The following is a 25601-nucleotide window of genomic DNA, read 5'->3' as shown; positions in this document are numbered from 1 at the left end:
TTAGAGTACAGGTCTTTCACTTCCATGGTTAAATTTATTCCTGGATATTTTATTCTTTTTGATGCAATTGTAAATGGAACTGTTCTCTTAATTTCTCTTTCTGGTAGCTTATTATTAGTGTAGAGAAACACAGCTGATTTTTGTACATTAATTTTGTATGCTACAACTTGACTGAACTCATTTATTAGTTCTGATAGTGTTTTGGTGGAGTTTTTAGGGTTTTCTGTATATAGTATCATGTCATCTGCAAATAGTGACAGTTATACTCCTTCCTTTCCAATTTGGATGCCTATTATTTTTTTCTTGCCTAATTGCTGTGCCTGAGACTCCCAATACTATGTCAAATAAGAGTGGCAAGAGTGGGCATCTCTGTCTTGTTCCGATCTTAGAGGGAAAACTTTCAGCTTTTCATCATTGAGTTTGATGTTAGCTCTGGATTTGTCATATGTGGCCTTTATTATGTTTAGGTACATTCTTTCTATATCACTTTTGTTGAGACTTTTTATCATAAAAATTGTATTTTGAATTCTGTCAAATACTTTTTCTGCATCTATTGAGATGATTATATGATTTTTATCCTTTGTTTTGTTAATGTAGTATGTCACATTGATTTGTGGATGTTGAACTATCCTTGCATCCCTGAAATATAGTCATGTGCCACATAATATTTTGGTCAATGACAGACCACTTAAGAAACGGTGATCCTGTAAGATTAGTACTGTATAGCCTAGGAGTGTAGTAGGCTATACCACCTAGTTTTGTGTAAGTCTACACTACGATGTTTTGCTCAATGACAAAATCACCTAACGATGTATTTCTCAGAACATATCCCAGTCATTAAGTGACACATTACTATAAATCCCACCTGATGATGGTGTATGATCCTTTTAATCTATTGTTGAATTCTGTCTGCTAATATTTCATTCAGGATTTCTGCATCTGTTTTTCTTCAGAGATATTGGCCTGTAATTTTCTCTTTTTTGTGGTGTCTTTGTCTGGTTTTGGTATCAGGGTAATGCCGGCCTTGTAAAATGAGTTAGGAAGCATTCCTTCCTCTTCAATATTTTGGGATAAATTGAGAAAGATAGGTATTAACTCTTTTTTAAATGTTTGGTAGAATTTACCTGTGAAGCCTTCTGGTCTTGGACTTTTCTTTATTTAGGAGTTTTTAAATTACTGATTCAATTGCATTATTTGTGATTAGTCTATTCAGATTTTCTATTTCTTTGTGATTTGGTCTTAGAAGGTTGTGTATTTAGGAAGTTATACATTTCTTCTAGGTTTTCCAATTTTTTGGTGTAAAATTGTTCATAGTAGTCTCTCATGATCCTTTGTATTTCTGTGGTGTCAGTTGTAACTTCTCTTTCATTTCTGATTTTATTTATTTGGGCCCTCTCTCTTTTTATGGATGAGGCTGGCTAAGGATTCGTTGATTTGGTTTGTCTTTTCAAAGAACTAGCTTTTATTTCCATTGATATTTTCCATTGTTTATATAGTTTTTATTTCATTTATTTCTACTCTGGTCTTTATTATTTCCTTACTTCTACTAACTTTGGGCTATGTTTGTTCCTTTTTACTACTTCCGTTAGATATAAAGTTAGATTGTGTATTAGAGGGTTTTTTTATTGCTTGAAATAGACCTGTTATCTCTATGAACTTTCCTCTTAGAACTGCTTTTGCTGTGTCCCATAGATTTTCGAAAGTTGTGTCCATTTTCATTTCTCTCAAGAGATTTTTATGCCTCCTCTGATTTCTTCATTAATCCATTGGTTGTTAAATAGCATGTTGATAAATTTTAATATATTTGTGTTTTTTCCCATTTTATTCTTGTGATTGATTTCTAGTTTCAATACTGTTGTGGTTGGTAAAGATGCTTGACATAATTTCAGTCTTCCTAAGTTTATTGAGACTATTTTGTGGTCTAAAGTGTGATCTCTTCTGGAGAATGTTTCATGTGCACTTGAGAAGAATGTGTATTCTGCAATTTTTTGGATGAAATGTTCTGTATATATGTATTAAGTCCATCTTATCTAGTGTGTCATTTAAGGCCAATGTTTGCTTATTAATTTTCTGTTTAGATGATCTATCCATTGATGTAAGTAGGGCATTAAAGTCCCCTACTATTATTGTTTTACTGTCAATTTCTCCCTTTATGTCTGTTAATATTTGATTTATATTTTTAGGTGCTCCCATGTTGGGTGCATAAATATTTACAAATGTTATATCCTCTTCATGGATTGACCCCTTTATCATTATGTCATGCCTTTCGCTGTCTTTTATTACAGACTTTAAAAAAACTATTTTGTCCGATAGGAGTATTGTTACTCCAGCTTTCTTTTCATTTCCATTTGCATGGAATATATTTTTCCGTCCCTTCAATTTCAGTCTGTTTTTGTTTTTAGACCTGAAATGAGTCTATTGTAGACAGCATATAGATGGGTCTTGTTTTTTTATCCTTTCAGCCACTCTGTGTCTTTTCACTGGAGCACTAAGATGGACTGTTCTTTTCTTAAACACCATAGTAACAGCTAAAATTTTCTCATCCATAACTGGTTGAACAAAATACCCAGAATAAATACTATTTTTCTGGGTATTTTTCTAGCATTAGTAAACTAATTTTTCCCATTCGTAAGCTTCTGAAAAGAACTTTCAATTATAAAACATCAAACTATGTTCAAACACAGATGTAGAAATTGCCAGCCTTTGGCACAGTATGGAGAAACCCCAAAGTAATAACAGGAGCAGGTGGCAACGAGGGGGAAGTTCTATGGTTGCAAATGTTCATGACAGGCTGAAAATATATAACAGGTTGTGCCCCAATGCAGTACTGGTTAGACTAGTCATGCTTGCATTTGGGTTCAGATTCTACACATCACAAATTTGCTTCTAGTTAAGTTATTGGTTTCACCAATAACTATATGGTTGGAAGAGATTGGACAAGATTTTTAGTTTTTTCAAAATGCCATCATAGATCTGTGAGATATGATGGGAGTCTCAGAATCACTCCACTTCAGGGACAGGGTGTAATCCAAGTTTTCTTGCTGGGTTCAGGTACTTTGCCTGAAATCCAAATGACAGTTATTTTTTAAAATTTTTTATTGAGTTCATAATAGTTTATATCAATGTGAGATTTGAGTTGTACATTATTTCTTGTCTGTCATCACATAGGTACTTCCCTTCACCCCCTGTCCCTACCCCCCACCCCCTTCCCTTGGTAACCACTAAATTGCTTTCTTTGTCCATGTATTTGTTTATATTCCATATGTAAGTGAAATCATCTGGTGTTTGTCTTTCTCATCTGGCTTGTTTCGCCTAGCATAATTCCCTACAGGTCCTTCCATGTTGTTGCAAATGGGATGATTTTGTCTTTTTTATGTCTGAGTAGTAGTCTATTGTATATGTATACCACATCTTTATCCAATCCTCAGTCAATGGGGACTTGGATTGTTTCCATGTCTTGGCTATTGTGATTAGTGCTTCAGTGAATATAGGTGTGAGTATGTTACTTTGGATTGTTGATTTCAGGTTGCTTGGATAGATACCCAGTAGTGGGATAGCTGGGTCACATGGTAGTTCTATTTTTAGTTTTTTGAGGAATCTCCATTCTGTTTTCCATAGTAGCTGCACCAGTTTGCATTCCCAACAGCAGCATATGAGAGTTCCCTTTTCTCCACACCCTCTCCAACATTTATTTTTAATCTTAGTGATTATAGCCATTTAAACAACCATTAGGTGGTATTTTAGTGTAGTTTTGATTTGCATTTCTCTGATGGTTAGCGATGTTGAACATCTTTTTATGTGTTTGTTGGCCATCTGTATATCTTCTTTGGAAAAATGTCTGTTCATATCCTCTACCCACTTTTTGATCAGGCTGCTGTTGTTTTTTGTTGTTCAGTTGTGTGAGTTCCTTATACATTATGGAGATTAACGCCTTGTCAGATATATGATTTGCAAATATTTTCTCCCAATTGGTGGGTTGTCCCTGTGTTTTGATCATAGTTTCTCTTCCCTTGCAGAAGCACTTTAGTCTGATGAACTCCCACTTTTTTATTTTTTCTTTTGTTTCCCTTGTCTGAGAAGACAGGGTATTCGAAAAGATCCTTTTAAGTTCCATGTCAAAGAGTGTACTACCTATGTCATCTTCCAGGAGTTTTATGGTTCCAGGACATAACTTCAAGTCTTTGATCCATTTTGAGTTTGTTTTTGTGTATGGCATGAGATAATGGTCTACTTTCATTCTTTCCCATGTGGCTGTCTAGTTCTCCCAACACCATTTATTGAAGAGACTATATTTTCTCCATTTGTATGTTCTTGGCACCTTTGTCAAAGACTGGCTGTCTGTATATGTGTGATTTTATTTCTGGGCTTTCAGTTCTGTTCCATTGATCTGTGTCTGTTTTTGTACCAGTACCATGCCATTTTGATCACTGTGGTTTTGTAGTACATTTTGAAGTCAGGGGTTGTGATGCCTCCAGCTTTGTTCTTTTTTTCTCAGGATTGCTTTAGCAATTCAGGGTCTTTGTTTGCCCCCTGTGAATTTTAGTATTCTTTGTTCTATTTCCATGAAGAATGCCACTGGGATTCTGATTGGGATTGCATTGAATCTGTAGATTGCTTTGGGTAGAATGGACATTTTAACTATATTTATTCCTCCAATCCATGTACATGTAATCTCTTTCCATCTCATTATATCATTATCAATTTATTTTGGTAATGTCTCATAGTTTTCATTGTATGAGTCCTTCACCTCTTGAGTTAAATTTATCCCTAGGTCTTTATTCTTTTGGTGCAATTGTAAATGCAACTGTATTCTTGAGTTCTCTTTCTGTAAATTCATTATTAGAATATAGAAAAACAACTGACTTTTGTAAGTTGCTTTTGTACCCTGCAAGTTAACTGTAGTTATATGTTATTTCTAATACTTTTCTGATTGATTCTTTAGGATTTTCTATATATAAGATCATGTCCTCTGCAAACAATGAGAGTTAAACATCTTCACTGCCTGTTTGGATTTCTTTTATTCTTTTCTATTGCCTAATTGTTCTGGCCAAAACCTCCATTACGATGTTGAATAAGAGTGGTGATAGTGAGCATCTTTGTCTGCTTCCTCTTCTCAGAGGGATGGCATTCAGTTTTTCCCCATTGAGTATGATGTTGGCTGTGGGTTTGTCATATATGGCCTTTATTATGTTGAGGTAATTTACTTCTATCTCCATTTTGTTAACAGTTTTTATCAGAAATGGCTGTTCGATCTTGTCAAATGCTTTCTCTGCATCTATTGAGATTATTGTGTGGTTTTTATTCCTTAAGTTGTTGATGTGGTGTATGACATTGATTGATTTGTGCATGTTGAACCATCTTTGTGTCCCTGGTATAAATCACACTTGATCATGATGTATGATCCTTTTGATGTGTTGCTATATTTGAGTTGCCAATAATTTGTTGAAGATTTTTGCATCTGTATTCATAAGCAATAATGGCCTGTTCTTTTCCCTTTTTGTGTTGTCCTTGTCAGGCTTTGGTATCAGAATGATGCTGGCCTCGTAGAATGTGTTAGGAAGCATTCCATCTTCCATAATCTTTTGGAATAGCTTGAGAAGGATAGATATTAAATCCTCTCTGAAAGTTTAGTAGTATTCACCGGGGAAGCCATCTGGTCCTGGGCTTTTATTCTTTGGGATATTTTTGATTACTATTTCAATCTCTTCCCTTGTCACTGTTCCATTCAGATTATCTGTTTTTTCTTGATTCATCATTGGGAGTTTGTAAGAGTCTAAGAATTCATCCATTTCCTCTAGATTATCCATTTTGTTGGCATATAGGTTTTTGTAGTATTCTCTTATAATCCATTGTATTTCTGTGGTGTCCATTGTTATTTCTCCTCTTTCATTTCTAATTTTATTTATCTGAGCTTTCTCTATTTTTTTCTTTGTAAGTCTGGCTAGGGGCTTGTCAATTTTATTTATCTTCTCAAAGAATAAGCTCTTTTTTTTTGATCCTTTCTACTACTTTTTTTAATAGCATTTATTTATTCTCTGATTTTTATTATTTCTATCCTGCTGACATTGGACTTAGTTCTTCTTTTTCTAATTCAGTTAGTTGTAATTTGACTCTGCTTATTTGGAATTTTTCTTATATGTTAAACTGTGCCTGTATTGCAATGATTTTCCCTCTCAATACGGCTTTTGCTGCATCCCTTATGAGTTGTTATGGTATACTATCATTTTCATTTATCTCCAGATATTTTTTGATTTATCCTTTAATTTCTTCAATGATTCATTGCTTGTTCAATAGCCTGTTGTTTAGTTTCTGCATCTTTGTCCTTTTCTGAGTTTTTTTCTTGTAATTAACTTCTAGCTTTATAGTATTGTCATCAGAAAAGATGCTTGTTATTATTTAAATTTTCTTAAATTTATTGTGGCTTGCCTTGTTTCCCAACGTATGGTCTCTCCTTGAGAATGTTCCGTGTGCACTTGGGAAGAATGTGTATTCTGCTGTTTTGGGATGGAGTGTTCCTTATATGTCTATTAAGTCCAACTTTTCTAGCTTTTCATTTAATTGCACTGTTTCCTTGTTGATTTTCTGTCTGAATGATCTATCCATTGATGTGAGGGGAGTGTTGAGGCCCCCTACTATTATTATGTTATTATTAATATCTTCTTCTAGGTTGTTAATAGTTACTTTACATACTTTGATACTCCTCTGTTGGGTGTATCTATATTTATGTGTTATTTCTTCTTGATTGAATGTGCCTTTGATCATTATATACTGCCCCACTTTGTCTCTCTTTACCTTGCTTATATTGAATTCTACTTTGTCTTATATATGTTTTGTGACATCTGCTTTCTTTTGTTTGTCTTTAGCTTGAAGTATCGTCTTCCATCCCTTCTGAGCCTGTGTTTTTCAATGGCCTGAGATGTGTTTCCTGGAGGCAGCATATTGTTGGATCTTGTTCTTTAATCCATGTTGCCACTCTTTGTCTTTTTATTGGAAAATTCAATCTATTTACATTTAGGGTGATTATCAATATATGGGTGCTTAATGTTGTCATTTTCTCACTCATACTCTGGTTTTCCTGCATTTCCTTTGTTTCTTGTCCTGTCTGTTTTGGTCTACCCATTGAATTATGTAGTTTTTTATGATGTGTTTCTTTGTTTTCTCCTTATTCATTTTTTGCATCTCTGTTCTGCTCTTTTGTTTAGTGGCTACCATGAAGTTTGTATTCAGAATCTCATGTATAAAATAGTCCTTTTTCTGATGGCCTCTTATTTCCTTGGTCTAAACCGATTCACTCTCTTTCTTCCTCCCCTCCTAAGTTGTTTTTCTCACATATTATTCCATTTTTTGTTGTGAGTTTGTGGTTAAAATGACAAGATTATCTTTGTTTTTGGTGTTTTCCTTCCCTTTGTCTTTAATGCTGTACTTGAGTATTTGCTATCCTTCTCTGATTCTGTCTTCCTATTTATCTCCTTACTCTGTGCTTCGTAACCCCTTTCTCCCCCCTTTTTTTCTGGTATGAGGTCCTTCTTGAGGATTTCTGGGGGGGGGGGGGGTCTCATGGCTGCAAACTCCTTTAGCATTCCTTGTCTGGGAAACTTTTTTTCTCCTTCTTATCTGAAGTGAATTATTTCTGGATAGAGTATTCCTGGTTGAAAATTTTTGTCTTTTGGACATTTGAATATATCATTCCATTCTCTCCTAGCTTGTAAGCTTTCTGCAGAGAAGTCCACTGAAAGCCTGACAGGGGTCCCTTTGTAGGTTATTTTCTTTTGCCTTGCTGTCCTTAATATTCTTTCTTTGTCATTCATTTTTGCCAGTTTTACTACTATATGCCTTGCAGTAGGTCTTTTTACATTGACATGTGTAGGAGATCTGGAAGCTTCTTCCACACGGATTTCCATCTCTTTCCTTGGGTTTGGGAAGTTCTCTGCTGTTATTTCTTTGAACATGCTTTCTGCTCCATTCTCCTTCTCTTCTCCTTCTTGAATACCTATAATTCTTATGTTGCATGTTCTAATTGAGTCAGATATTTCTCTGAGACTTTCTTCATTTCTTTTTAGTCTTAGTTCTCTCTCCTTCTCTGCCTGGAGCATTTCAACATGTTTATCTTCTATTATGCTGATACGCTCCTCTATGACGTCCACTTGAGCATTCAGATAATCCATATTTTATTTTACTTCTTCCATTGTGTCTCTTATCTCTAATATTTCTGATTGATTCTTCTTTATAGTTTCAATCTCTCTTATGAAGTAGCTCCTGAACATCTTGAATTGTTTGTCTGCATTCTCTTTTACCTAGTTGAGATTTTGATGATAGCTACTTTGAATTCATTGTCATTTAGATTACATATTTTTGTGTCCCCAGGACTGAATTCTGGGTACTTTCTGTTTTCTCTCCAGTCTGGAGATTTAATATAATGTTTGATATTGCTAGAGGGGACAGCTCTGTTCTTACACATCCTGATTTTATTTGGTTGCAGTTACCACCTGTTTCCACTCAGTGTGGGTCAGGAGCCCTGTATTCTGAGCCCTCTGCCTTCAGCCAAGATCCCAGTCACTGTAGCGGGCTCAGGGTGGGTGGGGGGAGGGGTGCTTTCCCCTACATGCTCTCAGGGCTTTCTTGCTCTGCTCTTGCTATCTGCTTTCCTGGGGTGTTGGCTTGATGAGGTCACCCCCTGGCAAAAGCTCTTGCTCCAATAGAGGTCTTTCCTCTTGGCTGCTTTGGCCCCCAGAAGTCCTTGATGTTCCCACAAACGAATGTTCCCTCCCCTATTCCTTTCCTCTCAGAGGCCTCCTGCAGTTGCAGATGACCGTCTTTAGGGGAGGGAGTGAAGTTTTTCTTAACCCATTCCACCTCCTCTGACGGGAGCTCCAGCCTCTCCACCCTCCATCATATGGCTGCGTGTTTGTCTCTGACGTTTTTGTCTTGTGTTAGGATGTCCTCTGTTGGAGTATGAATGTCCCTTTTCATTCTATGTTGGAGGGGAAAGAATCCCGGGCAAGTTCACTCCACCATGATGCTCACGTCACTCCTCAAATGACATTTTTGTGCTCTTCAAAGTGGAACAGCCTGTCCTGCTGTTGTCGGTAGTGTAAACATTGTAACTTTGCAGCTTGTTAGAAGTACTATAAGACTTTATGTCTTGTATCCTAATCCAAACGCAAGATTTGTTTTCATTTGGAATTGCCTTCCGTGAGGCAAGCAAGGATGATCAGGCGTTCCATTTCACCCCTTTACAAGAACACACAAAAAGCACATTGAATGTGATGCAAGAAGCACCAATATGGTTTTCATAATAAGAACTCAAGAGTGTTTAAAGTTTTCATTTTCCTGCCTTCTCCAATGTGTTGAGAAACCAAGGAGATGCCAATGCTTTGATTAGGCTTTTAAAGAATCTCAGTGGCCATAATGGTGCTACAGAAAACAAAAACAAAAACAAATATTTTTGTTAAACTTGACAGCCATGTACTACATATCCATTTGAATATAAACTTATGGTGAATGACCATTACTGTAATCTCCTTGCTTTTAGTTAACTTCAGGCAAGAGACAGCTCAGGAATCAGAATCCTGAAAATACCTTTCCTTTCTGTAGTGGAGAGTTCAAACAAGTGTTTTGGGTCCAAGCCGATCATAGTGGGAATGGGTGAAGGAGCATAGATTTCAGGCACACATGATGGAATGAAGAACTGTCAACTATCAGAATTCCTCCAATGATCACTACTGGTGGTTCCACCAACATCATTACCCATCTTTCTCCACGAAGGAGACCTGTGGTACATTAATTAGAGGATAATATTCAAGGTTTCAAAGGTTAAGTGGAGGTTATTTCACCAGGATATCTGCAGCTGCTCATAGTTATTTGCGATGCTTGTCCTAACAACACTGTCTCCCATTAGTGCTCCCGTGAATTCCTAACACGAAAGAATTAGATGGAATATGGAAAAAAGAGTATTTAATAGCCTTGTTTGAGGTGGTAATTAGACAAGCAGTTCAGGATGAAGATTTGCCTCCATTTAGGTCCCTCCTTTGGAACCATTGTCAGTTTGCCTGAATTTCTCTTATTTCTTATTGTGTTGGTAGAGTGTTTGCTTCCACCATTGGATTTTAATCTTCTTTAAGGTTGTATAGGGAATCCACTAACTCTCTTTCTCTCTTGGGCATTGATGTCATGATTCCTTGTTCAAAAAACATAGAGGTGTCTTTCCTTCAAGCACTTCTGCAGGAGTTCCTTCAAATATTCTGTAATTTTGTTGAACCAGATGCAGTCCTTGACCCTGACTACGAAAACCTAAATCAGAAGATTGGTTTTCTTATAGTGCTCTGTATCTCTGTGCTACATGAAATATGAACATTTTAGGAAAGCAGGCTACTCATTATTTTATTGATATAAAAGCTCTGGAAGGTTCCTTTTTGTTATTCTACATGCCACATATTTATGGTTCTGATTTTAAATGTGATTACATCTTATGTATGCGTGACATCATTGATTCAGTTATAATAATAGCAAATACATATAGGATAAACTAAGTACAAGGCATTATTCTAGCACTGTATATTTATTTAGTTAATTTTCATACTCAGAATTCTGTGAGTTAAGTATCATTATTCTCACTTTAAAGGTGAGGAAACAGACAGAGAGATTACAGTGTTTGTTGATCAAAAATTCATACTATGCCAGGTATTGTGCACTAGTATAATCTTCAGTCTTATCCATCCGCCATCTCTTTCTCTATAAACCAAACAAGTGCAAGATGCTAATGTCTCAAAATGAATGAGACTTGGTTCCTGCCTTGAGGGAACTCAAGGTCTCACAGAAAGATGCATGTCAGTACTAGAATAGAAGTAGCTTGGAAGTGTTACAGAGCACAAGAGACATGGCAGCTAATACTGAATAAAGGAAGTAAGGAAGCTTTTCCAATGGTGGTAACATGTGAGCCCCACTTTAAAGGGTAGAAGTTTTCAGAACAAAGAGAAGAAATAACATGGGGAAAATGTAGGTGAGTGAATGACCAGGCTATTAAAGGAATAAGGAGACATTGCCTGTGGATGGACTATACATCATGAGCTTATGACCTTGACTAAGTTGGAAATGTTGGGAAAAACCTGTGCTAAAGATTTATCTTTTACTTCTGCTTTTTTTTCTTTCTTTGCATTCTAAAGGGAGCCCTTTGCATGATAACACTTTGCATAAATAATAGGAACTTCTATGACTCTCAAGTTCAATTCCTGCCGAAATCTGTTTAAGTACTAAAATGAAAGCAAGGAAATTAATTGCATTGGTGGTGGTGGTGTGGGAGGGGGGTTGGAATAGCTCAGATTAATATATAGATCATTATTTTTGTAATGATAATGTTTTTATCTTACTTATGGCATTACCAAATGAGTATTGAATTTAAAGAAAAATCTCACTTGTACTTCAGAAAGCATTATGAATGAGAGGTTAGGCGAACATTCAAGTTCAGAACACTGCTCTATGAAGAGTACATGCCTCTTGAGGTCCCCTTGGGATTTTAATCTCTACAGAGAGAGAGAAGTTTATCTGCTTGTTTGCTGCTATATCCCCATTATCTAGAAATAATATGTAGCATCTATTACAATAAACACTTGTAAAATGAATATATTAATTAGTAAGCTAATTAATTGAGTCTTATCTCAATCTTTCATTTGGTAAATATTCATTTGCATACTAGATATGCCCACCCAGTGCAAAGTGCAGAAGCTGTGGTTGTGAAATAGAGAAACATGGTCCTTGCCCTCATGGAACTTTCCTCATAACTAGAGACATGGTTTGTCAAATAATAAACTAATAAATAAATAATGCAAACTTGATAAGTCCTATTAAAGCGAAGTATGTGTTTCTTAAATGGCATATAGCAAGGAAAATGAACCTATTGGGGATAGGCCATGTAACTTGGAAATTAGGGAGCAGTACACACAGATAAAGATAGAAATGAAGGTGCTCTATTCCCCTTTAGGACTTGAAAAATGTCTTGTCACCAACTTACAAATTCCTTCATAGCTTTTTGCCTTTCTTACAGTATTCTGTCTTGCATTAAACTTAATGAGAGCTTTTCTTATTCATTGTAATAGATTGTAATTGAAGAGGTAGTTTTTTTTTCTGCTTTTTCTCCCCAAATCCCCCCAGTATATAGTTGTATATTTTAATTGTGAGTCCTTCTAGTTGTGGCATGTGGGGCGCTGCCTCAGTGGGGCCTGACGGGTGGTGCAATGTCTGTGCCCATGATCTGAACCAGGGAAACCCTGGGCCACCGAAGCGGAGTGCGAAACTTAACCACTCAGCCATGGAGCCGGCCCCTGAAGAGCTGTTTTGATTTTGCCAGTTACTTTTGTTTGAAGCCTGAGTATCTTGCACCTTTGTCTCCTGCATAGAGTCTTGCACACAAGCGAGCAAACCCAAAAGTACATTACAGTCAGTAGTTGCCTTTCCAATGTTTACTTGTAAACATCTTAGAGTACTTACAGTTTATGACTAAAAACCCTTTACATTTTATTCTCTAGCGGTAAAATTGCATAACATTGCTTTTACATTTTATTCTCTAGCGGTAAAATTGCATAGCATTGCTTTCTATTCCCAAAGGTTATGCTGAAAGTTCTTCTGAAGTTATACATCTGTCTGTGTGAGGTGGGCGATCTTTGTTTATCCCTCCAGATCCATCCTGTGCCAATTTCTACCTCCCTTGCATGCCAGGAAGCAGATATCTATGGACTACAACAAACAAGGGTTCACATTACCTCTAGCTACAGTTTAAATTTGACCAGTGGGAGGCATCAGCAGCAGATTAGAAGTTGACAAAAGAGGTGTTGGGGCACAGTATCCCCTCCTTATCTGCAAGGGATACGTTCCAAGACCCACAGTGGATGCCTGTAACTGTGGATAGTACCGAAATCTATATATACTATGTTTTTTCCTATACGTACATACCTATGATAAAGTTTAATTTATAAATGAGGCATAGTGAGAAGTTAACTATGATAACTACTCATAAAATAGAATGATTAGAACCATGTATTGTAATAAAAGTTACTGTAGATCTTAGCAACCTCAGCATACGATTTTTTTCTTTCCTTATTCACCTTTTCACTTAAAGGAAGCACTTTACAGCTTCTCTTTGGTATATGCGAATTGCCAGCATTGCTACTCTTGTGCTTTGGAGCCATTAGTAGGTCAAATAAGGGTTCCTTGAACACAGGCACTGTGATACGAGAGAGATCTGATAACTGAGAGGGCTGCTAAGGGACTAATGGGCAGTGGCATCCACAGCCCATTATCTGCTGGACAAAGGAATGAGTCACACCCCCGGTAGGATGGAGCTGAGGGTGTGAGATTTCATCGCCCTACACAGAATGGTGCACAATTTAAAACTGGTTTACTTTTGGAATTTTCTTTTTAGTATTTTGGACTGCAGTTGACCACCAATAACTGAAACCACAGCTAAGCAGGGAATACTGTATTTTATTTCCCTGGCTCCCTCCAAGCCAGTCTGTGATTTGGCCATGGCTACATTCCTCTATTGAAGCACACAGGTCCTGTCAGATTTCCTTTCCCAGCTAAAATTGTCTCCCGGTTCCTATATCTGCCCCTCTTTTTGCTCTGCAGGTCCAAGGGTGATAAACGTTTCTGGCCTTTGTTAGTTGCAGGGAGCCTCACCAGCCTTTATTGGTTTCTCTTAATGCTGCCTGCGCCCTTGTAAATAATTGTTTTATTCAACTTTCTTCAGTTACTCTGAGTTAGCCATCTCTACCTTAGTAAGACTTTGGTCCAAGAAACATACTTTCCCTTGTTCAAAGTGAGAGTAAGACTGAAAAGCACGTGAAGAGCGAACTATTGTAAAAGTTTCTGAGTAGACAAAGTTGCATGTTATACTGCAAAGAGCAGAGGGCTTGAAATCAGATGGACCTGCTTTGTTCCAGGCTTCAACACTTTCTAGATGTGGGTCTTGAGATGACTTACTTAAGTCCTTTGTGTCTCAGGATTCTCATGTGTAACGTGGGGATGACAAGTCCTAACAGAACTATTATGAGAATTATTGACAACATACAGGATGCACCTGGCACGTTGCAGGCATCAATAAATGGTGCTGTTATAACTAGCAATAACTTCTGCCAAAAAGGGCCACTGAAAAAACAATGCAGAAATGTTCCTTTGGATAAGACAGAGCTATAATGATTTTGACAAGGAAGCAAATTCTGTGTCCATTTATGCTTTTTTCCCCCAACGTTTATTATTTAGATAAATATGCTTTGGTTATATAAACTAATATTGAAAAGTGTATTTGGATTTTATAAAATTAAATGGCATCCTGAGACACCACCTATCCTCAGCCAATCAATTCTAAAATATTTCTGACAAATGTATAAAGTCTTGCTAAACCACATAATTCGTCTTGAGAATATATCAAGAGACAGAAAAATATATTTGTTATTTTTAAAATTTCTCTCTTGTAGTTGTAATGTAAAATCCAGTAGATAACAATATCGTGTTCTCTTGCTACAAATATTCCAAAATTCCTCTAACAATTTACTTGGTTGAAATTTCAAAGTTCATACTGTAAAAGAAAATGATTTTTTCTTTCACATGAGTTCTTCAGATGAATTAGTTTTCTTGAAGAGAAATTTTACCAAAAGAATGGATCTTTTGAAAAATGTATACTTATGCACTGAGAACAATCAACTCACTTTTCTTTACTCACTAATTTTCTCTGTGAAGTTTTCTAAGGATTTATTTTTCCAGTTAAAATTCCATATGAGCTCGAAGTCCATTGAGTTTACTGGTATCTGAATAGCAGCTTGCCCTGCTTTGACGTCAGATGCCTTACGTGGAGGCATTTCTGGAAGCCATCTCAGTTACGGTTACATCTCTTGGACCTCGGTGTATACCCAGGTGAAATTATCATTTCATTAGACCCTGTTAAATACATGAGCATTTGTGAAGCTTTTAGAACAGTTGGAAGTAGTTCTAATTGTTGCTTTAGAAATATCTGTTCTAAATATAGGAAACGGCACATTTTCTACATTTCTTCAGGTTTATCCTTGAACTCAGGAGTTGCATTTGCCTGCCAAAACTGACATTTTACTGTGGTTCCTTTTCTAGCTATTAGCTTAAAATGAATAGTTATCAAATATTATTCAAGGGTACCAGGCAAAGCCATATAAGAAAAGAAATGGAAGTTTGCAACATAGAAGAAAAAGTTCTGGATATGCTGTGGGGGTAGTTAATGTTAATCGTGCCAAACAAAGAGCAGATACTGCTAGTTATGCCAAGCAGAATGCTATGCCATTTGATGTGGGACTTTGAAAAGAAACCTTGTACTCTTGAGAACATTAGGATATCAGACTTTCAGCTTGGGTTACATTGGTTTCTAGCAGAGAAGACCTGTATAATAGCCTTGGAAACACTCAATAGTTCAGGAAATGCGAAAGCACTGCATTAAAGATCTATGGGACGGAAAATGCATAGCTGGAGGAAGGACAAATCTTCAACATTATTGTCTCAATTTTCTTTAAGTGTTGCTTTTGACAAATATTTTCAGCAGTTATGTGTTTATGGAGAATTTTCTACAGACTTTCTTAGCTTATGTGCATAATCTTTTGAAGAAAATGTGTTAAACCAGAGAGTCATAAATAAATGAAAGTGTAGGAGAAGGAATATACCAAAAAGAATTAGCTCAGATTACCTTTACAGGAAGGACTTTACTTGTGCTACCACCTGGATTAGGAATTCCTCTTGGGTGGTTTTATAATACCCGACATATATTTTATATTGGTTTTTAATATAAAGATCTGCTTTTATGTGTCTGCTTCTCCTGTGAGTGAGCACCATTTTATACCCAACATTGAGCTAAGGCCTGGCTCAGAGAAAAACTCAAGAATTGTTTGGAATTATTAAATAAACAATGGAAAAGTAAATGAATAAATTAGTCTTAAAAATATGGGGCCAGCCCAATGGCGCAGCGGTTAGGTTCGCACGTTCCACTTAGCAGCCTGGGGTTCTCCGGTTTGAATCCCGGGTGCAGACATGGCACCGCTTGACAAGCCATACTGTGGTAGGCGTCCCACATATAAAGTAGAGGAAGATGGGCATGGATGTTAGCTCAGGGCCAGTCTTCCTCAGCACAAAGAGGAGGATTGGCAGCAGATGTTAGCTCAGGGCTAATCTTCCTCAAAAAAATAATAATAATAATAATGGATGCTTATTTTGTATAACTCAGTTACACACATTGTTAAGTCATAGAAGATTACATATTATTCATATCTATCATTTTATAGATCAGCACAAGAAATATATTTTGATTGACTGTGGGTAGACATTTCCTATTGATATGTACCAAGCAGCACATGTTCATTTTTCATCAAAATACATCCCCCAGTTCACTAAGATTGTGCATATAGAATTATAGGTTCTGAGGTTTGCTTTAGCTTTGTGATTTCTACATTCAGTTCTGTGGTTTCTACATTCAGAGCTCTTTGCTTAAAATCTGTGTGATATATATACCAAGTGAAACCATGGTAACGAACCATCCAGGATTAGGGTTCACATGGAGCCATGGAGTATTCTGAAAAGATCCTGGTTTTGCAATCCAATAGCTATAACTTTAACATTCAGTTATGCCAGTTGCTAGATTTATGACCTTGAGTAAGTAAGTTTCTTAATATCTAGTTTCATTTCCCATCTGAGGTGGGCTTTTTTTAAAGTATTTTATGAATTTTGGCAAATGCAGTTATTCAAGAAAATGATATAAGAGACATAAATTTGTGGAAAATAAAAGGCAAACAAACATATACAGAAATAAAATATCTTGCCAAAGAGCAGTAGCTAATTTCCCCCCCAACCTGGACTGCAGCAATGGCTCCTTTACACCTTTCCCTCACTTACTATGCTGCACAGATTTTTTTTTCAGTTCTGTAAATACATTGTAATCTTCCTACCTCATGGTACCTCACTTCTTCAGAGAAAATGTCCTTGACCACCTCTTAAAGGAGGTCTCCTTTATTATTCTCCATTATATAACAGTGCCTGTATTTTCAGGCAATTTATGTATACGTACCTATTTCAAAGAATTTATGCATACATATATATTTATACAAATTTATTTCTTTGTTCAACGTCTAACTCTCTTCTAGAATGGAAGTCCCATGAGGGTGGGAATTATATGTCTCCCTTGCTCACCACTGTGTATCCAGTGTCATCAGAGTGCCTACAGAGAGCAAAGGCCCAAATAATATCTGTTGAATGACTAGGTGAATATAGGAATGAATCAAATGACAGAAAATACTGACAGCATTGGTGACTATCAGTAAGTCACTCACACCCCACATTGGGTTATAAAATAATATCTACCAATGCGGTAGTCACCTTTCTCCCAAAGAACGGTTGAAACTTTCACTCGTGTTTGAATATTATAAGAAAAGGAAATATAGAAGTTGCTGCTTTTTGAAACTACATGCTAGGGGATAAGTGGATTAAGGAGAATGGTATTATTATAGTGTTCCCATCTAGGCCATTTCTCTGGGGTCAAGGGACTCAGGGCATTTCTCTTTCAGTCCAACATCTTTACCATCAACTATCACTGTCTTCCATTTATGTACCTTCCTTCTTTCCCACCACCAAAAAGAATATTTATTCTTTTACTCATATGGTCTGTTAGAGTAAAAGGCTGTTCTCAACTAGGGCCCCAAAATAGAGAGTGACGATTTGATATTATACGTCAGTGTTGCTTAAATAAAAGAAAGTATCAGATCGTATTATAAACGATTCATAGGCATAAAAACTTACTGGGACAGATTTGTCCTATGCTATTCCTATAGAAGACACTAGTTGGTCCTTAACTAAGGGGAATTGTATGGTGTTTTAGTAAGGATTTCAGTATACTTTCTGTGGATGTTTGGCAATTCCTCTTCAAAAGAGTATTTTCTTTCCTTGTAATTACAGAGACTCGGAAAGCTAAGAGACTGGGTGTTATTCTTCCAGTTAATTCACAGTTCTTCCTTGCATCTCTTTCCAGTTCACATTTTATTTGCACAATGAGAATTAATGTGGAAATAAATATATATTTTTATAAAACAGAAACATAAAATCCCCACTCCTAGCTTTATATGAATTTCATCTGGTCAACTATGTCTTATTTCTGTAGCACAGCTTTCAAAACTTGTTCTGTTTTTTATTTTTCAGGATTCTCATTTGTCTCCAAGGGCAATGCACCTAATACCTCTCCTTGTCTTTATTTGAGTTCATGCATTTGAAGAACTCCTTAGAAACTTGGGGTTAATTCATGAACTGACTATAAAATTAAGTAGCTAAAAATTATTGACCTGAACCATGTGAGTGGAATTTAGTTAAATTTGTCTTATGATAAATATGATAATTACTGAAACGTAACTTTCCTCTGTCTTCACCCTTGCCCATACTTATTATGATCCAGATTCTGCACTGCCTCAAAAATAAAATTAAGATGAGTAACTGCAAGGCAAAGTTTCGTTAATTGAATACTTTATGTACTGATGCATTTGCATTATTCTTTCACCTTTCAATCACTACATTTAAAATTTACTTTAATATAGATAATAATAGAAAATAACACTTTAATACAGCCTGGCCCCATTGCCAAGTGGTTAAGTCCGCATGCTTTGCTTTGGCCACCCAGGGTTTTGCCAATTCGGATCCTCGGTGCGGACCTAGCACTGCTCATCAAGCCATGCTGTGGCAGCATCCCACGTAGAAGAACTAGAATGACCTACAACTATGATATACAACCTGCACTGGGGCCTTTGGGAGAGGAAAAAAAAAAAAAAGAGGAAGATTGGCAACGGATGTTAGCTCAGGGCCAATCTTCCAAAAAAAATTTACTATAGAGAATCAGCATCTGGGCAGGTGAATAGGGAGGGCAGTGAGAGCAGATGTGTCTCTAGACATGCTCCGTCTGTGTTTTAGCCTCCACCACTGTGGCCTTTGCTAAATGTTCTTGACGGTTCAGTGTCTGTGAATTTTGAGGTGAATGGTGTTCAGGAGCTTCAAACTATTTTATAGACGCACCATTATGTGATGGTTTTAGTGCTAGAAACCGCTTAGAATATGAACCTCCTTTCTATTTACTTTTCTCTGAGCTTTAAGTCATGTTACTTCTCCTCTCGAAATCTCAGTTTCCCCATAGCTAATAGAAATAACAATATCTGCCTTGTAATATTGTTGGAGTATTAAGTGAGATAAACACAGACATATATTACATATATTATACGTTCACTGAAATACTATATAGATACACACACAAAGTGCCTATAAAATAATAATAAAAAGCCTAACAGCATAGCAGAAAAACTATAAAATAGCTTAGTCACTTAAGAATTATAATTGGCTAGGAAATATATGAAAATATGCTCAATCTGTAACATGGAAATAAGATAGTTTTTTGTTGGCTTTTATTTTCTTCAGTACTCAAACAGTTGATACTATCTGGAGTTTGCCAAGATATAAGGAAATGGATTCCATATTGTATTATTTTTGGAAGTGTGAAAAGATAAAGCTTTTAGGGAGGACAGTTTGGCATTATTTATCCAAATGGCAAATATTCATTTCCTTCCAACCAGCAATTGTACATCTAAGTATTTCCTCTTAGAGAAATACTTAATGTATAAAAAAATGGCATATGCAAGAATGATAAAATGTGCAAGCAAAGGCGTATGCAAGAATAATGGCAGTATTATTTTTAAAGCAAAATATTAAAAAGTACTTACATGTCCATTGACAGGGGAGTGATCAAATAAATTATGGTTTATGCATACTGTGGAATATCATGCAGTAATTTAAAAAGGCTGGGATAGATCTACATGGACTGAAATGGAAAAGTATCCAAGACGTATTAAGTGGACAAATGTATAATGTGACGTATTGTATAATCCCATTTGTGTAAGAAAGCTACTTTGTGTATATACTTACATATAGAAATGCATAGCCAAAGATCAGTAAACTAACATTTGTTTCATTTAGGGAAGGAATTAGAATTTGGGAATGAGAATGAAAATGGGTTTTTACTTTTTATTCTATTTACTTCTATAATTTAAAACGTTTATAATAATATTTTTATGCATTTACTTGTGTAACTTTTTTTTTAACTTTTTTTTTTTTTTTTTTGAGGAAGACTAGCCCTGAGCTAATATCTGCCAATCCTCCTCTTTTTGCTGAGGAAGACTGGCCCTGAACTAACATCCATGCCCATGTTCCTCTACTTTATATGTGGGACGCCTACCACAGCATGGCTTGCCAAGCAGTGCCATGTCCGCACCCGGGATTCGAACCGGGGAACCCCGGGCTGCCGAAGCGGAACATGCACACTTAACCGCTGTGTAAAGAAATCAATCCCAAAACGAATAAATAAATTCACCAACCACAAAGCCTGACATGTAATAGGCACTTAGTAATAAGTCACTCAGAAGTCCCTTTGCCCTGTGTGGCATGAACCCCAAACCCCACAGTGAAGTGAGGGGATTTCATGGTTGTATTTACATCATACACACAGTGTACATATCCACCTGCTCCACTCAGGTGTCAGTCAGAAACATTTTGGGGAGTCATTCAGAATCAAGCAGCTTTGTGAAAGTTATCTTCTACCAAGGTAAGGTGAAATGGGGAAATGTGATAACCATTTTTTCTGAAAAACTATGCCTTATAGTGCCCAGTTCCTTGGAGGTCACAGCGTTGACTTGATTCGTTGTTTATGCAGATGGGGCTGTAAAGGTCTGTTTTATAGACTTCCTAAAGGCACTGAGGTTATTGAGAGAGCTGAGTCATAGCCAAATCTCCATTCCACAAAAATTTCCTGAGTACCTTATGTGCCAGACATTGGCAGGTGGCAATGGACATTCAGAGAAGATCTGACATAAACCTTCCGCTAAGGAGTACACAGTGTTGTAGGGGTGGTCAGTCGACTCACGTGCAAATATTCTTTCACTAAAAAAATGTTTGTTGAGGGTCCACCATGAGCCAAGCACTATTTTCGACACTGGAGATAATGCAGTAAAGAGAACAGGGCAAAGGTCAGCGCCATCATGGAGCTTGCATTCTAGTGAGATATACAGACATACTCAAACTAAGTAAGTGATATATATAGTGTGGTGAGAGTGATAAGTGTGAGTCAGAAAATAAGCAAGAGAGAAGTGACCTAGTAGCTAAATTTTTCACAGATGGTGGGAAATAACCAGGAAGTGATAAATGAAAATGAACAAGGAAGAGTACAGGAGTTGTCTATTGGTAGGAATTTGAAAGCTGTTTTTTGTTTGTTTCTTTGTTTTTAGGGGGGAGCGATGAAGAAGAATGGGGAGATGTAAGTCAAAGGGTACAATCTTTCAGAACTTCTGAGGATCTAATGTACAGTATGATGACTATAGTTAACGATATGGTATTGTAAACTTGAAAGTTACTGAGAGTAGATCTTAAGGATTCACACCACACACACACAAAAAGAGTTAACTATGTGAGGTGATGGATGTATTAATTATCTTGATCTTAGCAATCATTCCACAATGTATATATATATCAAATCATCACATTGTGCACTTTAAAATATGCAATTATATTTGTCAATTATGCCTTGATAAAGTTGGAAGAAAAATAAGACTGAATTGAAAGAAAAAATTAGGAGTAAGGGAGATGTCTACTCCATGTGAAGTCAGGTTGATGTGAAATGTGAGGCTGTGAAAAAGAAGAGAGGCCCCACTGGAGATGGCTGCAAGGAAAGCAGTGTTCTTGGTAGGGAATGTGGGGCAGTGCCAGGTGTGGTGACATTGTGGAGGGAAGTGGATTATCCGTAGAGAAAGCTGAGGATAATATTAAATGGGTTTTCTGATCTTTGACATGAGTTTCCAGCTACATAGTGGCACAGTCTAGGTAGGAGATACTATCAGAAATAGCAGTATCCAGAGACATTTAGAAATTAGAACTCCAGGGATGAGGAATGGCCTGAGATTGACATACCAGGGATGATGATGGATGAGGACAGGGGAGTGGGGCCATTCTTTGCTGGAACACACAGTTGCTGGGACTTCCATTAATGGAAGCAGAGTCTTGTTGAGGGGCATTCTTACTTCAAACAGATCAGCCTTCTCTGCATGAGGAGAGAAGCTGTTACACTGAGCACTAGAATGCTCCCTCTTGACCTCTGCCTGCTGGCCAGTTTTTGTACTATACTATGCTGTTGCTTTCCAGCCTCTTGGTCACCGTTAGTGCATTATGCATGCACTTAGAGGAGGATGGTGTTAGTGCATTATTGGAGTTAGTGCATTAGGCCTTATACACGTGTTGAAGGGAGGGTAGGATATACAAAGAAGGGCTCCATTTAGTAACAGTAATTTCAATGTTGATGCGTTAGGTTTTATTTGTTTTGCTGCTGGAAAACCTACGTGCATAGATTTATCCAAAGATGATCCAAATCATTGTTCTCATAACTCATAACTCTCCAATTGAACTTAATTATGTTTCTTTTTTACAGAACCTTTAAAAAATGATGAAATGTCAAACTGGAAGAGGAGCTTTTTATTTCTCACAACTATTTGACAAAAGTCTCAAACATGTTCCCTGATAAAATATCAATAAAATTACCTCAATTAGTTCTACCCCCTGGGTGGTGCTTTTCAGGAGTACTTTTCTGAAACAGCCATCACAAGGATTAAAATTATTTGTTGACTTATGCTGATTATTTCTTATTGCTAAAACTTGCCATTTTGAATGTGCAGGTATAAATATAAGCAAGAGTGAGATAGCGAAAGAAACATCGTTAAAACCATCCAGGAGATCCCTGCCATGCCTCGCCCAGAGCTTTGCGTACTCCAAGAACTTGAGCCAATCTACCTCACTCTTCCAGTCAACAGAGAGTGAATCTCAGGCTCCCACTTCTGTGACCTCAGTCTCTGCTGACAAAGCAGAGCAAGGTGAGCAGCTCTTCCTATTTTCTGGTTCAACTTATAAAGAGTGCTTTTAAACCACTACTTCCTTCCTTTCTTCATCCGTTTTGCTAGTATTTATCAAGCTCTTTAGGAGGAACAGTATACTGTGCCAGACTGATGAAAGGCCACTGTTTGTCAGATGTGTTTTCATTTCTTTCTTATCTTGAAAATAGCCAACCCCATGGGAACCTGGACCTAAGCCTTGCTGTTTGCAGGAGAAGACAGACCAGCTACATGAATATCTGACTCATTACCATTTCTGGAGAGAACTTATAGCCAGAGATTAGGTAGACTATGTCAGCAATAATAAACTCAGTTTCCTAAAAAGAAAGACCAAAGACTTTAAATAATACTGGCAATAAAATGTGAAGATTTACCTGCACGAAGATATGGTTGGACAGGTGTTCACAACCAAATGTTGGCTTCAAAGCCTTGGATAACACAAGGGCTGAAATATAGTCAAGGGCCGATGCCACATTGAAAGAGACTCTGTGGCTGTCCTCAGGCTCTCTTCTACACACATCTGCCCATCTGAGGCACACCATTATGCCTTTAGACAATTCCTTTTCACAAGTCAGGAGTCAAAGTACAATCAGGTCCCCGTCATTCAGTGGATGGGGTGTGTTTTTACTTGCCCATCCCTCTCTAAGAGGCTGTTGTCTTATGAGAAGGCATTCATTCCCTTATGATTCCTTAAGGTTGCTTCTTCCTCTGGAGAATTTGAAAATACCAAGATTCTCTTTTCAATAATATTTCAAAATCACTACTGATTATAAATAGTCAGCTTACACCTATGTCCAATAAGGAAAGTGACTAACTGTTCAAGAGGATGAAGGTATTAAAATATAATAGAGACTTATCTTTCCCTTATTGAGTGAAATTTTAAATAACTAATTTCAATTCATTAACTTAAAAAAATTCTGGAGGTTTGACTATTGTTTGGACATCAATCACCATGGTCATTTTTCTAACAGTTGTTATGTTTTTATTTCCCAAAACTATGAAATGTCTTTTTTTTTTCAGTTAACACCGAGGAGGATAAAAAAGACTCTGTGCTCAAATGTTCTTTTGCTGACCTCGGTGATTTTTGCTTGGGTGAGTTGATTTCTAGCTCTTCCTTCCTCCTTTCCCCCTCTCCAAAGGTAAGCTGTCTTCCTCAAATCTAGAATATTATTTTTTTAAGAAAAAAAAAATTTATGCTTTGTCTCTAGCATTTGATGGGTGAGTATAGTATTCTAAGGTTAAAAAATGATTAAGGTATTTTATGTACAGTTTGAAATTCAAGTAATATAAGAAGAATTGTAATGAACAACAATCTGGTAACCAAAAAAAAGTTAACAATTTCTGCTGCTAGTCTTTTGAAAATTTCTTTCAATTCTCTATTTATACTCCTATTTCTAGATTTATCAAATTTCAGAATTATCTGATGACCCCCTGTTGTGCCACATAAAGGTTTAGCCTATTTGCATAACCTTTCAATTTTTCATAGTTATATTACCATTTAAAATTTTAAACCTCTCTGCTGATTAAATCTATAACTTTAAATAGTACATCTACGCCTTTATACCATACTCTATCACATTTCAACAATACCTCCTGACTCCTCACATGGCAAATTTATTACAGCTATGAAAATAATGCTTTATGCAAATGTAGCATCTGCTATCACTTCTTTTTCTACAGTCTCGAGTTGTTAGGGCCTCTCTGCCACTCTTGAATAGCCCTATAGTCAAGGTCAAATTGATTCCACTTTCCAACCCTCCATCAAATACTCAAAATCATGCTACACTAAGCTTACTTTGTTGTTTATATCACAAAGTTTTGTTAGTTTTATTTTCCTAGATTATCTGATTTCTTTTTCTTCCTGTCAGAAAAGAATATGCCTTCTTCTAAATGTACCCATTATGTGCTAGATTATTATTTTTATATCCTTCATCTCAGTCTTCTTCTATAAGAAATTCTTGGATTTCATTGACTTCTCATTGTGTTACTGGGTTAATTCTAGTTCCTAACATCCCACATATTCCTCTTTCTTAGTTTCCATTCTCATTGTTTCAAAGCATATCCTTAAGCAACTACCTCTGAAGGCTTATGTTAGATGCAAACTTTCTAAGTTATTGTATATTTGAAATGACTTCCGTTTGCTCTCACATTTCATTGATGTTGCTTGGTTATAAAATTCTAGATTAAAAATCATTTCCCTCTAAATTTGTAGACTGATTCACTGTCATCTAGGGTCCATTGTTAATGCTAGAAACCCATTGCTGTCTGATTCTTGTTCCTTTGACATTTATTTTTTTCTTCTCTCTATACATTTTTAGTATCTTACTTTACTTTTTGTGTTATAAAATTATACCACATTAAGTTTACATGTTTGTATGTGTGAGTATATCCATGTGTGTGCACACTTATGCATGTGCATGTATGTGTGCATGTGTGTGTGCGTGTCTTCAGTCATCCCGCCCTAGAGATTATTTGCATATTTCATATTTCATATTTCAGTATGTCTCATGACTCCTTTCCACCTCTGTGTAATTTTCCTGTAATTTATGCACTTTTATTTCCTCCTTTTTTTTCTGGAAGTCCAATTTAAAAGTTAGACATTTTCTTTCATCTTATGGTTTCAATTTCTGCCTCTTTTCTGGA

The 25601-nt window shown here is 36.6% G+C and overlaps 1 protein-coding gene across 1 annotated transcript in view; it reads left to right on the top strand.

Annotated features, from left to right (window-relative positions):
* Positions 1–25601, top strand: part of ANO3 (anoctamin 3) — a 293456-nt gene that overhangs the window by 82513 nt on the left and 185342 nt on the right. Inside the window, exons 2-3 of the mRNA XM_046685171.1 lie at positions 22746–22940; positions 23979–24050. Coding sequence (XP_046541127.1) covers positions 22746–22940; positions 23979–24050 — 267 coding nt within the window. The remainder of the gene's footprint in view (positions 1–22745; positions 22941–23978; positions 24051–25601) is intronic.

Source organism: Equus quagga, chromosome 14, assembly GCF_021613505.1.
Source record: "Equus quagga isolate Etosha38 chromosome 14, UCLA_HA_Equagga_1.0, whole genome shotgun sequence".
Taxonomy (NCBI): Eukaryota; Metazoa; Chordata; class Mammalia; order Perissodactyla; family Equidae; genus Equus; species Equus quagga.
Note: the sequence above shows the minus strand (reverse complement) of the source record. Positions and strands in the feature narration are given on the sequence as shown.